Genomic DNA, 12,923 nt, shown 5'->3' with positions numbered 1-12,923 from the left:
ACCCTCCTCCTCCTCCTCCAGCCCTCTTCCTCTGCCTACCTCCTCTTTCATCCCTCTCGCGCTCGTGTCGCCTCCCGCACCCCTCGCTACGCTTCCGCGCGGGGAAACTCGCACAACCTCTGCCTCCCTCGCACGCGCGGCTCTTCCGCAGCAGCGCACCCCGTTTCTCTCGCGCCCTCGGTCGCCGACGGTCGCCAAGGGGTGGAATACAACCCCCACCGCCACCACCGCCGCCGCCGCCGCCGCCGTCACTGCCGCCGCCACCACCACCGCACACCACCGAACAACCATCCCGACTGCCACGGCCGTCGACGACGAGTGACTGAGTCCTCCGATTATTATCTCATTTGCCGGCGCAACCAGCAGCACGCGTCGCCGCCGCACGGCGCGCTTTCCGACCGTACGGGAGATCCATAGATCATCCGCTGCGCAGACCGACCGTCGTCGTCGGATCGTCGTGTCCGAACAGCAACTTCGACTTCGGGGACTCTGTCGCGTGTGCAGGTGAGTAGTGTGATCACGAGGCAGACCGCGCGCGAAAGAGCACGCGTCACCGGGGACGCGCGGCGTCGCTGAACACGCGGTCGTAGGGTGAAATCGCGGGGGAACTTGTATTTCTTCTTCGCGAGTACCTTTGGTGTTTCTCATATCTTTATAACTTACTCTTTCTCCCTCCACCCTCCCTCTCTCTTCCTCTCTCTTTCTCTTTCTCTGTCTGTCTGTCTGTCTCTCTGATTCTCCGCGGTATTCGTCTGCGCGCTCGTTCAACCGGTGTAGTTGAGTAGTGATCCCCGTCTCATCCTTTGTCTTCGTGGCGGGCTGTGAAACCTCGGGAGGTCACGAGAAAATTGCTTCTTTTTGAAATCTTGCGAAAGAAGTAGTCGAAGCATTGCTGAAATCCACGTGTGTTATTTCTAAACGCACACAAGCGTGCAAAACTCTTTTCTTCTTACGTGTTTCCTTACGGTTTTAAATCGCGTCATCTAACATTCCCGCCTAAGAGACGTGTGAATTATAATTTAGTGCGTCTTTTAAACGCGTTAAATGACGTGACCTGACGTGACAGGAAACGTGTGAAGGGAGATTCGGCCAAAATGACACACCTTGTATTCGCGTTTACGGACTTCTCGTTCGTAAACGCTTTATTTTGGAGACGCGTCGCAATGTTTCACAACGATATAGTCTCGACGAACTCGCCGGCCTTCGCAAATCGCGAACTCGTTCCTACGGCGTCCGTTCTTTTCTTCGCGAAGTCGTTGCGGGTCTGCGCGTGCCGCGCGCACATCGCTAATCCAAGTGTGTTACTTTGGTTGAATTCCTTTTCACACGTGTTTCTTGCCGTTTTAAATCATGTCATTTAATTCTTCTAAGATGATGTTTTTTAAAGAAAAGTTTTTATTCGAAATAATGATTTTATATTATATTTTAAAAATTTCTTTTTCTATAATATATAAATCCCTCAAAAATAATCAGAGCCCGACGTTGCATTCTTTGCATTCGGAAAAAGATCTTCTGTTCTATTTTTCTCGCTCCAGTACTACTAACAATGTATTTTCTTTGACCTTGGATGATTTTCATCTTTTTCAATATGAGAAGGGAAAAATGTCTAGCTGTCAAAGGATTAGATACTCGAGACTTATCAATTACAAATTTCCGCTTTGAACTATATTCTTCAACAATACTTTCAATTAGTTGTAGTATAAAGTCAGAAAACGATGGATTTATAGGATTTCTCATACTGAATAAAAAACAGCAAGATCAGTCAAATGAAAGCCTATAAAATAGGCTATAAACAATGACTATAAAATAAGTGAACGTTTATTCGAAAATCGTAAATATTATATGTCATAAAGAAGAAGGTCGTGATATACATGTATCAAAATATATAGTCTTAAAAATTTTTGTTAAACCGATACCTTAATCTCATTCGATTTCGAGTTACTAAATATAGTACGTTCGTCCTGCGAGTCATTTAAGACGTATCAAGTGACATGAGAGACGGTAAAAAACGAAGAAAGAACTTGAGCCAAATTACACACTCGTGCGTTAAAAAATAACACTTAGATTTGCGGTGCACACCGGCTGACGACGGCGGCCGCGGTTCCGCCGCTTAACTGGTCATTCAATGTGTTCCCCGCTGTCAAACATCCCCGTTATGCGTGTTGCATCTGCACAATCAAAACGATCGATCGGCCGAGCGCTCTGTTTTCTTTCGGCGCGCAAGAGCTAAGCGATCATCGCGATGGCAGCAATGATCACCCCCGCCGCGATTATCGTGCTCGTTATTTGCATTACACTTGCTGCAGGGGCGCGAGGATCAATCCTTGATCCTCTGCGCGATATCCGTCGATACCTCCTAACTTCTCTTAATCTATGAAAAGAGCTAGATCTGTTTCTTCTTCTTCCTCCTCCTCTTTTCTTTCTTCAGTAATAAACAACCGCGAGATTTCTCTTCGGTATTCGCACGGTAATTTTCTGTTCTGCCACGCGCATACTCGACGCAATGATTGATTAAGTTATCAAGCTGCTTGACAGCGAGAAGGAGAAGATGGCTGTAAGAACTCGCGTGACGGTTCTACTTCTCTGCCATTGTTTCTTCATGAATCTCGCTACTCCTTCAAACTTAATCTACAATATGCTCTTTGCTTCTGCTTTCTCTTTATCTCTGTTTGATTCAAAACTTAAGCCTGAAACCAGGAAAAAACAAGCAGGAACCAAAGAGCATATTGTAGATTAAGCTTAAACTACAACCTCCGCATGTCTCCACTTGTTTTTTCTTTCTCCGATTCATCTATTGTCCGTTGTGCTACCAACAAACACACGACTGTGTCGTCTACAAAATTATCACTGATGTCGTATCACTTAAGACTGACAGTTTACCTTGAAGAATTCGACTAATTATTGGTGGGTAAAAATAATAACAACAATAAGTTACCGAGGAAGCAAAATCCGCATCTAAAGTGGCGGAGAAGCGCACGGTGTCGGACCATAATTATTTTTCGGTTGGAAGTGTGGTTTCCTGGACTCTCTCTCTCTGTCTCTCTCTCTCTCTCTCTCTCTTTGCCGTCGTCTGCGACTCTCCCAGCGACATTCGCACTCCTTCGCGCGCGCGGACGCATGCGAAGAGGAAAAGACGTTTGAATTACGCGGGGAGTTCAACCGTAAAAAAGCCCGGATTCTGCTGCGACCGACGCTTTTTCTTTCCTCCCTATGCAAAGTAAGACCGTTCCGTCGCGGAAGCGCCCCGCAATAAAAATATTTATGCGGAGACGGTAAAAGAATCGCGTTTCCTCGAGGAGGAGTTAACGGAGCGAAGTGTGAGCGAAGCGCGCGAGGATGACACTCGAGACACACTGGAGCTTCCACCAGCGGGCTTCGTCATTCACACTTCATCGGGGTGGGTTTGGTTAATCTTGCGAGCGGCAGTGTCACGGTGGAGCGATGCGAATCCACTTTCGCGAATTTTCCGGGCCAACCCGTCGACGACGCGTTTCAGATCGATCCTTTCGAAGGTCTCAAAGGCGGCCTCATTAACTCCCGATCGCCTTGACACGCGATTGACACTCCCACGTCGCGTGTATTTCACGTCGCGCCTTGCTTTCGACCCGAGGGGTGAAATTTTTCGCGCGACCTGTCAAGAACTCTCTCAGGTCGGGCTTTGCGCAGCGGGATGCACCTGCGTACCCAGCCACCGTTGAGAGCAGCGTCTTTTTCCGGGGAATACTTTCAGAAATAATATTTGCGCAAGCTGACTATAGGAAAATATGTAAAAATAGCTGAAGAGCGGGCTGGGAGCCCCGAGGGCCGAGGGAGCGGCTGCCTTTGGGGAACGCGGAAGGAATGCGCCCGCGATATTCAGCAATGCTAGATAAAACAGACGCGGCCACAAATTGGACGCCGGCAATTGTGTCAAAATATTTCTTTTGCGCGGACGTACAATTTTTATAGGGGATATCGCGCGGCGATGGAAAGAAAAACACACGCGTCAACTGGCGATCTTCGTAATGGAAATAGCAGCGCAAGGTTTTATACACAGCGGCTAGTGTGTAAACGCGATATAGAAAAGCTCGCGCGGCAGCATTCGAGGTGTCCCGTCGAATTCGAGTCGAATAAACGATGGGAACCAAGCGAGCAGCTGCGGGTGCGGGAGAGAGAGAGAGAGAAAGAGAGAGAGAGAGAGAAAGACGACGGAATTTTGCACGAAGCGCACTCTAACGACGTACTTAATGAGAGAAGAAACATATTATAAAGCCGAATAAAAGTCACACGAGAATGAAACAGAGAAAGGGAAAAAGACAGACACAGAGAGAGAGAGAGAGAGAGAGAGAGAGAGGGAGGAGGGAGGCTGTACGATCTCTCTTGTCAGCTCTCCTTCAGCATTTCGCGACGGAGATAGCGATGATGAAGTGAATACCGAAAGGAGGCTACGGGGAGCTGGAAGAAAAGAGCCAGAGACGCGGAAAGAGAGGGCTTGCGCGAGCAAGAGAACTGGAGTTTAAGAGAACGACGGGGTGACAGAGTCCGCGGTAGTAGCAGCGGTGACGGCAGCGGCGGCGGAGAAAGCGCGAGAGAGAGGAAGAGGAAGAGCAGCAGCGCGAATGCAAATATTCGCAGCGACAGAGATTGAAACAATCCGCCAATTAGAATCGTCGACGCGAACGGGATTATGCAGATTCGCGCCGCCCGATGGCGGACGGGACTGGCAGCTGCCGCAGCGCGAGCGAGCTTAATTCAATCCGCCGAGTTGTCTTCTGAATCGTAAACCGGCCTTCCCTCGCGCCGCGTGAAACCGAGACTGACTGTCTCTCTCTCTCTTTCTCTCTCTCTCTCTCTCTCTCTCTCTCTTTCCTTTTCTCTCTCTCTTTCTCCTTCTCTTCCTCTTGATGCTGACGAAGATGACGAGGACGATGAAGAAGCGACGCGGATGCGACGGCGAAGTGATTCGCGCACCACCCGCGCCGCTCGCCTCGGGCGGAATAATAATATAACGGCGGCCCCGTAAAGCTCCCTTTTACGGTCTTTAGAATACAGCCACATCCGCTATCATTGTCTCCTAAACGAGTCTGAAAAAATCGCCGACGCTTCCGAAGGACTTTCTTCTCTGCGCCTTCTCCCTCGGCGGTAACTCCGCGCCTCGTTCGTCTTACCTTGCGTCGCCCCTTCGTATGCGTACCGAGGCACTCTCCGGGAAATCACGGATACACGAGGAAAATGCGCACGATGAAGAGGTCGTTGGACTTGGCCGTCTTGGAGGAGCAGTGCGAGGAATTTTAACGAACGGAATGATCTCCTCCAGTTTCTCCACAGTCGTCTCTCATGAGGGAGATTTCGGGAGATAGCGCTCTCTCGATAAGGGGGCAACCTGTTTTCGGGGTCAGCCGCGAAACCGATCTCGAGGTCGGCAGGTATCTCGTGGTATTACGTCACGAGAAGGAGGGCGATCCTCCCTGTCACCACGGCTGCAACTTCGATGCGCGTATCCCGCGATACGGATGGACGGAATTATGGCCGCGCTGTTTGTAACGGCGGCGGCGACGGCGGGCGCCGGCGACGGGCGGCGTATTTATCACGAAGAGTAAAACTGACAGCAGTCCATTTCCCGTTCGTCCTGCCTGTCTGGCTGAACATAATATCTCCTGACGAAACAACGTGGACGCCGTTTGTTTGGGAAACAATGGACCGAAACAATGCCCGATCCCTCTCTCGCTCTCTCTCTCTCCGCGCGCGGACCTCCGCTCTCACTCTCTTCTACCCTCCACGCCCCGTTGCTCTTCGGTCTTTCCGTCGACCAGAAGCAGAGAGAGAGACCCCTTCGGGAAACTCTGCTTTTTCCGCCGCGAAGAAACATTTCTTCGACGACAACGACGGATCGCCGCGCGGCGACACGCGACGATTCGCAGTCGAGATCGAGAAATTGCGATCCCCTTCGCAATTTTGTGAATCTCCGCACTTTTCAGCTTTTTTCAGCTTTAGTAAGAAGGATCTCCGCCGCGAGGAGGGTAATATTCTGATTAGATAGTCGATGAATTTCTCTTTTTCTTCGACGATGACGCTAAGAGAAAGACACCTTTGCGCCTACAAATTCGCACGCGTGTGCAAGAGAGAGAGAGAGAGAGAGAGAGAGACACTACCGGATAACTTCTCCCGGAGGATTCTCGCGCGAAGACGAAACCGAACATGCACTTGACAGAAATTAGTATTCCTTAATGGATGACGCGATACCAGACCGGCTCATCTCGTTGCCTACCGTAGACCGCCGCTTCCTCGTCTTAGACTTAAGGCTGGGAGCCGTTCAATTAATTTCAGAAGACAATAGTAGCTCGCTTCCACATTGTCGAGTGGCGCTTGTACGCGCTTCGTACACACGGTCATCACATCGCCGAGCCCACCGCTATCTGCTTGTATTCCGGGATATTCGCGAACGCGCCCAAGTGTGAAAATCTACCTGCGCTTTCTCAATTATTTCCCCCTTCCCCTCAGTTATTCTCAGAGATATTTATTTACAGAAATATCTCCGTTAAAGTCTCTTCAATCTTCGTGATAAGTAGTGATTACTGTAAGCAGGGTTGGGAAAACATGCATCTCTTTTAACGCCGTTATCGTTACATGTACTTTCATTCAGCAACGACTGGTCGACAGCGTTATTCTTCTGCCTCCGTTAATAATGATAATGCAATTTTATCTTCTAAAATAACGATAATCAAACTATAATCGTTACCTTCATCGTTTTCGACAGCTGTACGAATCGTAAAGGAAAGATCTTTAACCTTCTAACCGTGTTTGTTTCGGGTATACTTTGACCATGTTCAGGGTCTAAATAGACCCAATGGTGAGAATTCACTATTTAATTGATATATATGTATTTTTTTATATCTTTTATTTTAGCATTATATAAAGTAATTTAGTACAATATGTACTGACTTTTTCTAAAATAACTCGAAAAGTTGCGAAGTATCGCATTTGTATTTAGAATATTACTAAAACTATGTGAACTTTGAAACTGATCTGGGTCAAAAAAGACCCAGAGCACAGTTAGAAGGTTAAATTCGATTGAAAACATCCAAAAAATGTAATCTTATCTTTAGCGGAATATTCTTACATGGAGAAAAGTAATTTGCTCTTTTAGCAAAATCGTCGTTGCTACTGCATATTCGTAGTGACATCAAAAAAATTTTGTTGACGTAACTAATTTTACAAATTATTTGTTATCAGAACAGAAGTAGTTTCGTTACCAGGATAGAAAAAATTTGTTGAGTGTATTTGTCTTAAGAATCACGTTAATTTGCTATTGATACAAAATAATGCATCTTTAGTAAATTTATTTGTTATCAGAGAAAACTGTAACTGTTTATATAAATCCGTTATGGTTCTTATAGCAAAATAATTTGTAGATTTAGCAAATTATATCCAGCAAATAGTGATTAGTACTCTTAGTAAATCTTTTTGCTGTCTATATAATAACGAAAAGATTTTGCTAAACCAGCAGAAAATTTGCTGGGCCAGCAAATTATTTTTCTCCGTGTATATATAGCCTCAACAGGATTCTTCTAAAACCAAAAAAAAATATTCTAAGCGCAATATTTTTAAAGTTAGAAAAGTTTCGTCTTTTATTTACAAATAGTTTCGTCTTTTATCTGCAAATCTTGTTCTTAATAGAGCTTTCTTCTAGCTTCCAAGAAAGCTTCAAAACAACATATTCTCTCGATGCAAAAGGAAAAAGGAATAATATCTAATAGATTTAATAGTTTACTTCATTAGGAGAAAAATACTCCTTTAATAGGAGTCTATTTGCTTATAATATGAGATTATAAGGAACAGAATCTTCTGACTATGCAGAGAAAATATTATAATCTTTTTTTCATATTTCATATTCTTTTTAATTTTACTATGTTTTAATAGTGTAGGAATAAACTGTCAGTGAGGTCCATGTTACTATAAAACAAGTAAATTTTGTTAGAAATACAGCAAATGTTTCAATAGGAAATTTCAGTTGCTAAAATACAAGTAACACGTACGAAATGACAGGATAATGATTTGCTGCAGAATGTTGATCTGTTCTTCGGCTATAAAATTCTCCATAATAATTTTTACTATAAAATTCCCTCCATGTAAAGTTCTTTCTCTGAATTTTCGAATATTTTCTTTCTGATTTTAGAAGAATCCTTTTGAGATGATACAGAAGAGGATTTTGCTAAGAACAAGATTATATTTTTTGGACTGAAGAAGTAGCAGAAATTGCAAGGATTCTTGTTATTTCTTGGATAACTGTAACAAGTTATTTTTCAGAATAAATAACGGTAGTTGAGAGTTATTTTTTTAATGTGCAACGAGAAACGATGACGAATTATTTTTAATAGTACAATAATCTCCCCAACTCTGACTACGAGTAAAGTCTGTTACGGTATTAAATAGTGCAATAAGATGGAAAACGTCTAATGACAGTCTCACGACATGCTTGTTACTTCGTTTCGCCTCGTGAGTCAGTCGAATCAATCCGCTTAGGTTATACTCTAAAAAATGTTGGTAAAAAAGCTTGACCGCTCTTTTAAAAATTCATAGTATATGAGTAATCTTACAGAAAATTCGTAGTATAGTAACTTCAATTTTTAGTAAAATAAATTTATTCCTTAAAAAGGACGTTTTGGAGTAAGCTCAGAAAGTAACTCGCGCAATTTCTTTCCCTGGCCAGTTGCCGCAATGACGACGACCACCGGCGATCCGTCGACCCTGAAGACCCCGGCTTCCTTGTCGGGTGGCGATCTGGTGTCCCGCCTGTTGGCGGCCACTCCCCCGTACTTGTACAACGTGCCGCTGACACCACACAGCTTCTTCTTCAGCGAAATGCTGCGATCCTTCGTACAAGCCAAGGCAGAGGCGCCGTCGGCCAGCGGCGGCGGAAGCGGCGGAGGAAGCGGCGGCGGTGGTAGCGGCGGTGCACCGAGTGCGTCCCGGCGTCGTAAGCGATCCTGGCGAGACGCCCGGGACCGGCCGTTGGAGCTCACGACGAAGGAACGGCCGCATCATCATCATCACCATCACCAGCACCCGGACAAGTACTTCCACACGGTGCAGCAGCCACCTCAAGGGGCGCCGGACGCTCGTCTGGAGAACGAGACGAAGCGTGCCGACGTTTACCCCGACGCGGAGAGCAAGGTCGCCGCTTACGATCAGAAACCCAACTTTGGCACGGACATCCTGAAGTCCATCGACGAGAACAAGAACGAGTTTCCGCGGCAGCACGGCAAGAGCTTCTTCGACGAGCGGCCGCGGCACTTCGAGCAGGCGCAACCGCCGGAGAACATCTTCCCTGGCGGGGAGCCGCGGAAGGTGAAGCCGGAGGAGTCACAGCAGCTCGAGCGTAGGAACTGTAACTTCGTCGACAACAGCAGGAGCTACGAGGATCGCAATGCGAAGAGCATCGTGTCCAGCCAGCAGCAGCAAGAGGTACCAGTCGTGCAACTGCCGGACCAGAAAAAGCTGGACTTCTCGCGGGGTTTCCTGCCCGGTTTGCCAAGCGTTGCCAGAGGTTGCGAGATCTTACAAGGCGTCAAGGGCTTCGCTCTGCCCGGCAACATGCCCAGCGGGCCGGACTTCTTGCCGAGCCCGCTCTGGTACCCGCCGTACCCGATGCCACAATCTTACCCCGGCATCGACCCCCTGCACTTCTTCATCGACCTGCGTGTCTCAGGCCATATCTGGGATCGCAAACATAGCGAACGGCAGCTGCCTTTCAAGAGCAAGCATTGCTCGGCCTTCAGCGTGCCGCAGCAGTCGAAGGAATACAACGGCAATCGACCCTTGAATCTCACCCGGGACGAAGCTACAACGTCCAAGTGCCGCGGCGACGAGAACACGCGGGGTACCAATTACATCCTGAAGCATCTCACGAAGACGTACAGGGACATACAGCGGACAAGGGACGCGTCGTTGACGGAGAATGAGGAAAACTCGAAGGAGTCGCACGAAGGTAGGCTGTGTGATTTCCTATCCTGTGATCCTCCTCCGCGCCGAATTGTCGCGTCTTTGGTTTGGTCTTTCTTTCTTTCTTTCTTAACTTTTCATTCCGCGGGCTCTCGAGATTCGATCAGGCATATCGCTCGGCGACGGTGCAATTCGTTCACGGGGTGTTCCCCGGAGCGAAAACGAAAATGCGCGAGATCGCACGTAGAAAAGAAATCAGCGGAAGGAACTAAGATATAGTCGTGATGACGGACGTTTTCTTCAAAACTGAGACAGCTAATGCCGTCGTTGCTGAGACCTAATTTATTATCTGTTGAAATTCAGACGATACGGCGCGAGATATTTGCGTCAATAGACATTTATTAGTTCAGCTAAGAAATTCCACAACACAACTTTTTAGCATGTTTGCTTCCACGGTTTATTTGTTTGTTTGGGGAATTTTCTCCGCAGCAAAAACGAATTACATTCGTTCTCATGTAATTGTGCAAAACAGACTTGGCATGTTTATGTGCGAATGTACAAAGAAAAATGTTTTTGTCATACACGACGTTGGTAGCGAACACGTTAAATAACATCGAGAAAATTTAGAATAAACACGAATTTGAGGTGAGAGAGATCGGAAGTGTCACACATGTGTGATAGCGAACGTATTAATTTTCTTTCTTCTTCCGTTGGTAATGATAAAGGGGTGACCCAATTACATTTTCTGTATTCTGCATAATCACAATTTTTCTCATTATTTTGGCAATCGTAACAATTATAATCGCTACTTTTATCGTTATTACGGCAGCAGCGGGTCGTGAAGAAAGAGTTTTCGAAGCTCCGTGAGAAAAATAATAGAGATTGCAACGACTTTTTTTAACTTCTTAAGTAACAGTGATGTAACGATAACGGCAATATGTACATTCTAATTGTAGTAACAACAATTCCCAGCAATGGCAGCAAAACTATTCGACGCGACTGCTGATTTCGCTGATAATGCAGAATGATTTTTCAGCGCGTATCTCGCGTGTCGCGTTTATTAATTCGAGCAGAGTTTTACGAACGCGATTTCCCACCGCGTTACCGCCAACCTGAACGAATTTTCGACAACGCGCTCTTTCTTCGCCGTTCTCGTCTTCGAGAAGAAAAAAGAAATTTCGTCCAAAGCTCTCCGCCATTCTAACGGAGGCGGAAGAAGGGCGCGTGCATGCCACGGCGAAGTGTTCGTAATCTCGCGATGGTTTTCAAGCTGGCGATGAGGACATCGCGAAGGCGGAGGACTCCGGCAGCGCGACGGCTGCCAGTCCCGAGGAAGAACGGAAGGACCTGCGCGCCCTGATCGGCCTTGAATTAGTGGTGGACTACGTGAAGGAGCCGAAGGGCGATCCGCCAGCCGAGCAACAGACCTCGCAAGTAACGGAATAACTCGCCATGACACCGCGCGGACTCGCCAAGGGACGCAGCACGGTCTTTCCACCCTTTAATCGCTAAGATAGTCGTGTAGCGTCGTTAATCGCATCCCCCGTTCGACACCTCCATGAATTCTGCACTCGATCGCGCCACCACCTCGCCGTAATGTAGCACCCGACCTGACCTGATCTGACCTGACCTGACCTGACCGACGAGTCGCGAGATCGCGCACCGAAGGCCGACCTTCTCTTTTTCTTGCAGTGTGTATGTGTATGTATATGTGTGCACTTAAAAAAAAATGGTCTTGCCGTCATGACGAAAATTATCTAGACACGAGAAATCTGCTGAGATGAATAAGTGGACTAGCAGCAAAGGACAAAGCAAACACTGCGATGTCGCATATGTTTTATGTTCAGTTAATATGGATGACAGAAATGCTAAGTCTAACGTGGCGCGAGATCAGTATGATATAAAGTTTATAAAAAAGATAGTCAATCTTTTCTCCTCCAAAAGATCTTGAGTCTCATCAGATGCGCACCTGCGTACACATTGTGCAGCTTTAAGGATATTGAAATGGCTACTGGTGAACTTCCACATTTAAGAGTTCTACTAAAGAACTTTTTATAAAGCAACTTAGCATTTCTGAAGTGTCTCGTTTTTAAGTGTTTTCTTTGTTTTCAGTGAGAAGAAGTTACGAAACTAAACTATGATACAAGTAATTAAATAATTGGAACAGAATCGTCACTAACCGAATTATTACCATGAAAAGTGACTCATTTCCACCGCTTCAAGGTGAATGCTGACTACTTTCCTACGAGTTTGGAGAAGCGGATAAAAATTCTACGTAATTGCATGTAAATGCAACAGCCTAATCGTATTCAACATCCTAAAATATGTAAGATTACGTGTATAACTTATGTTATATTTTCTCAGCAAAAATCGGTCCGTTTTAGTCATCCTTCCCTGGCAGATGCTGTTGGAATTTTACGCACAATTTTCTAGCAGATACATAAAACAGCGTTAAATTATAATTGTGACATTTAGTATTCTATCTGCACCAGCGAAACATTTTTTTGAGTATGAGATACCCGTCGTGTCTTCGTATGATGATCGTAAGCCGCCCCTTGCTTTCCGATCATGATCGTCGCGTGATTTTCTTTTATTTTTTCCAAAGCGCGAACATTTTCCCCACGGAGGAAGAAAGAGAGGGAGAGAGAAAGAGATTGACCGCTACTCATCGTAGAGTCTCGTAGAGCTTTGTCGCACCTTTACATACGTCTTCGGAGACACCGTGTTTCGAACGTGTCGCAGTTATTCGCCTTCTCAAATCGACGGTCAATATTGTGTCATCGCCGGCTCGTACATCGATTCTGTACATTTAAACGCGCCGAGCGGCTCAGCCGGAGAGAAAGGAAAAAAGTGAGAAAGCGAGAAGGGGGAAGGTAGGGGGAGAGAAGAAGTTATGAAATCATTTTACAGCGGAAATTGAAGGGTCGCGGACGACCCTTATCGGAGCAGTGGTAGCAGCTCCGATCCGAATTCGATATGTGATATGCACTGTAAATATTATA

General features: G+C 46.4%; 1 protein-coding gene across 2 annotated transcripts; it reads left to right on the top strand.

Moving 5' to 3' along the window:
• Window positions 1–269: 269 nt before the first annotated feature.
• LOC116842790 lies at window positions 270–12,761 on the top strand. 2 transcript variants are annotated; one of them, XM_032812489.1, is made up of 3 exons: window positions 270–504; window positions 8,690–9,967; window positions 11,192–12,761. In XM_032812489.1, the coding sequence occupies exons 2-3, from the start codon at window positions 8,698–8,700 to the stop codon at window positions 11,365–11,367; spliced, it is 1,446 nt and encodes a 481-aa protein (XP_032668380.1). In that variant the 5' UTR covers window positions 270–504; window positions 8,690–8,697; the 3' UTR covers window positions 11,368–12,761. The 2 variants fall into 2 exon arrangements, with proteins under 2 accessions (XP_032668380.1, XP_032668379.1); XM_032812488.1 differs by having other exon boundaries at window positions 8,690–11,342.
• The last annotated feature ends 162 nt before the right edge of the window (window positions 12,762–12,923 follow it).

Source organism: Odontomachus brunneus, unplaced genomic scaffold (genome assembly GCF_010583005.1).
Source record: "Odontomachus brunneus isolate Ranch 3 - 2012 unplaced genomic scaffold, Obru_v1 Obru_scaffold_027, whole genome shotgun sequence".
Classification (NCBI taxonomy): Eukaryota; Metazoa; Arthropoda; class Insecta; order Hymenoptera; family Formicidae; genus Odontomachus; species Odontomachus brunneus.
This window is presented reverse-complemented; position numbering and strand designations above follow the sequence as displayed.

Excerpts from the sequence above, each read along its gene's own strand:
- LOC116842790 (XM_032812488.1), top strand. The coding sequence starts at position 8,698 with ATGACGACGACCACCGGCGATCCGTCGACCCTGAAGACCCCGGCTTCC.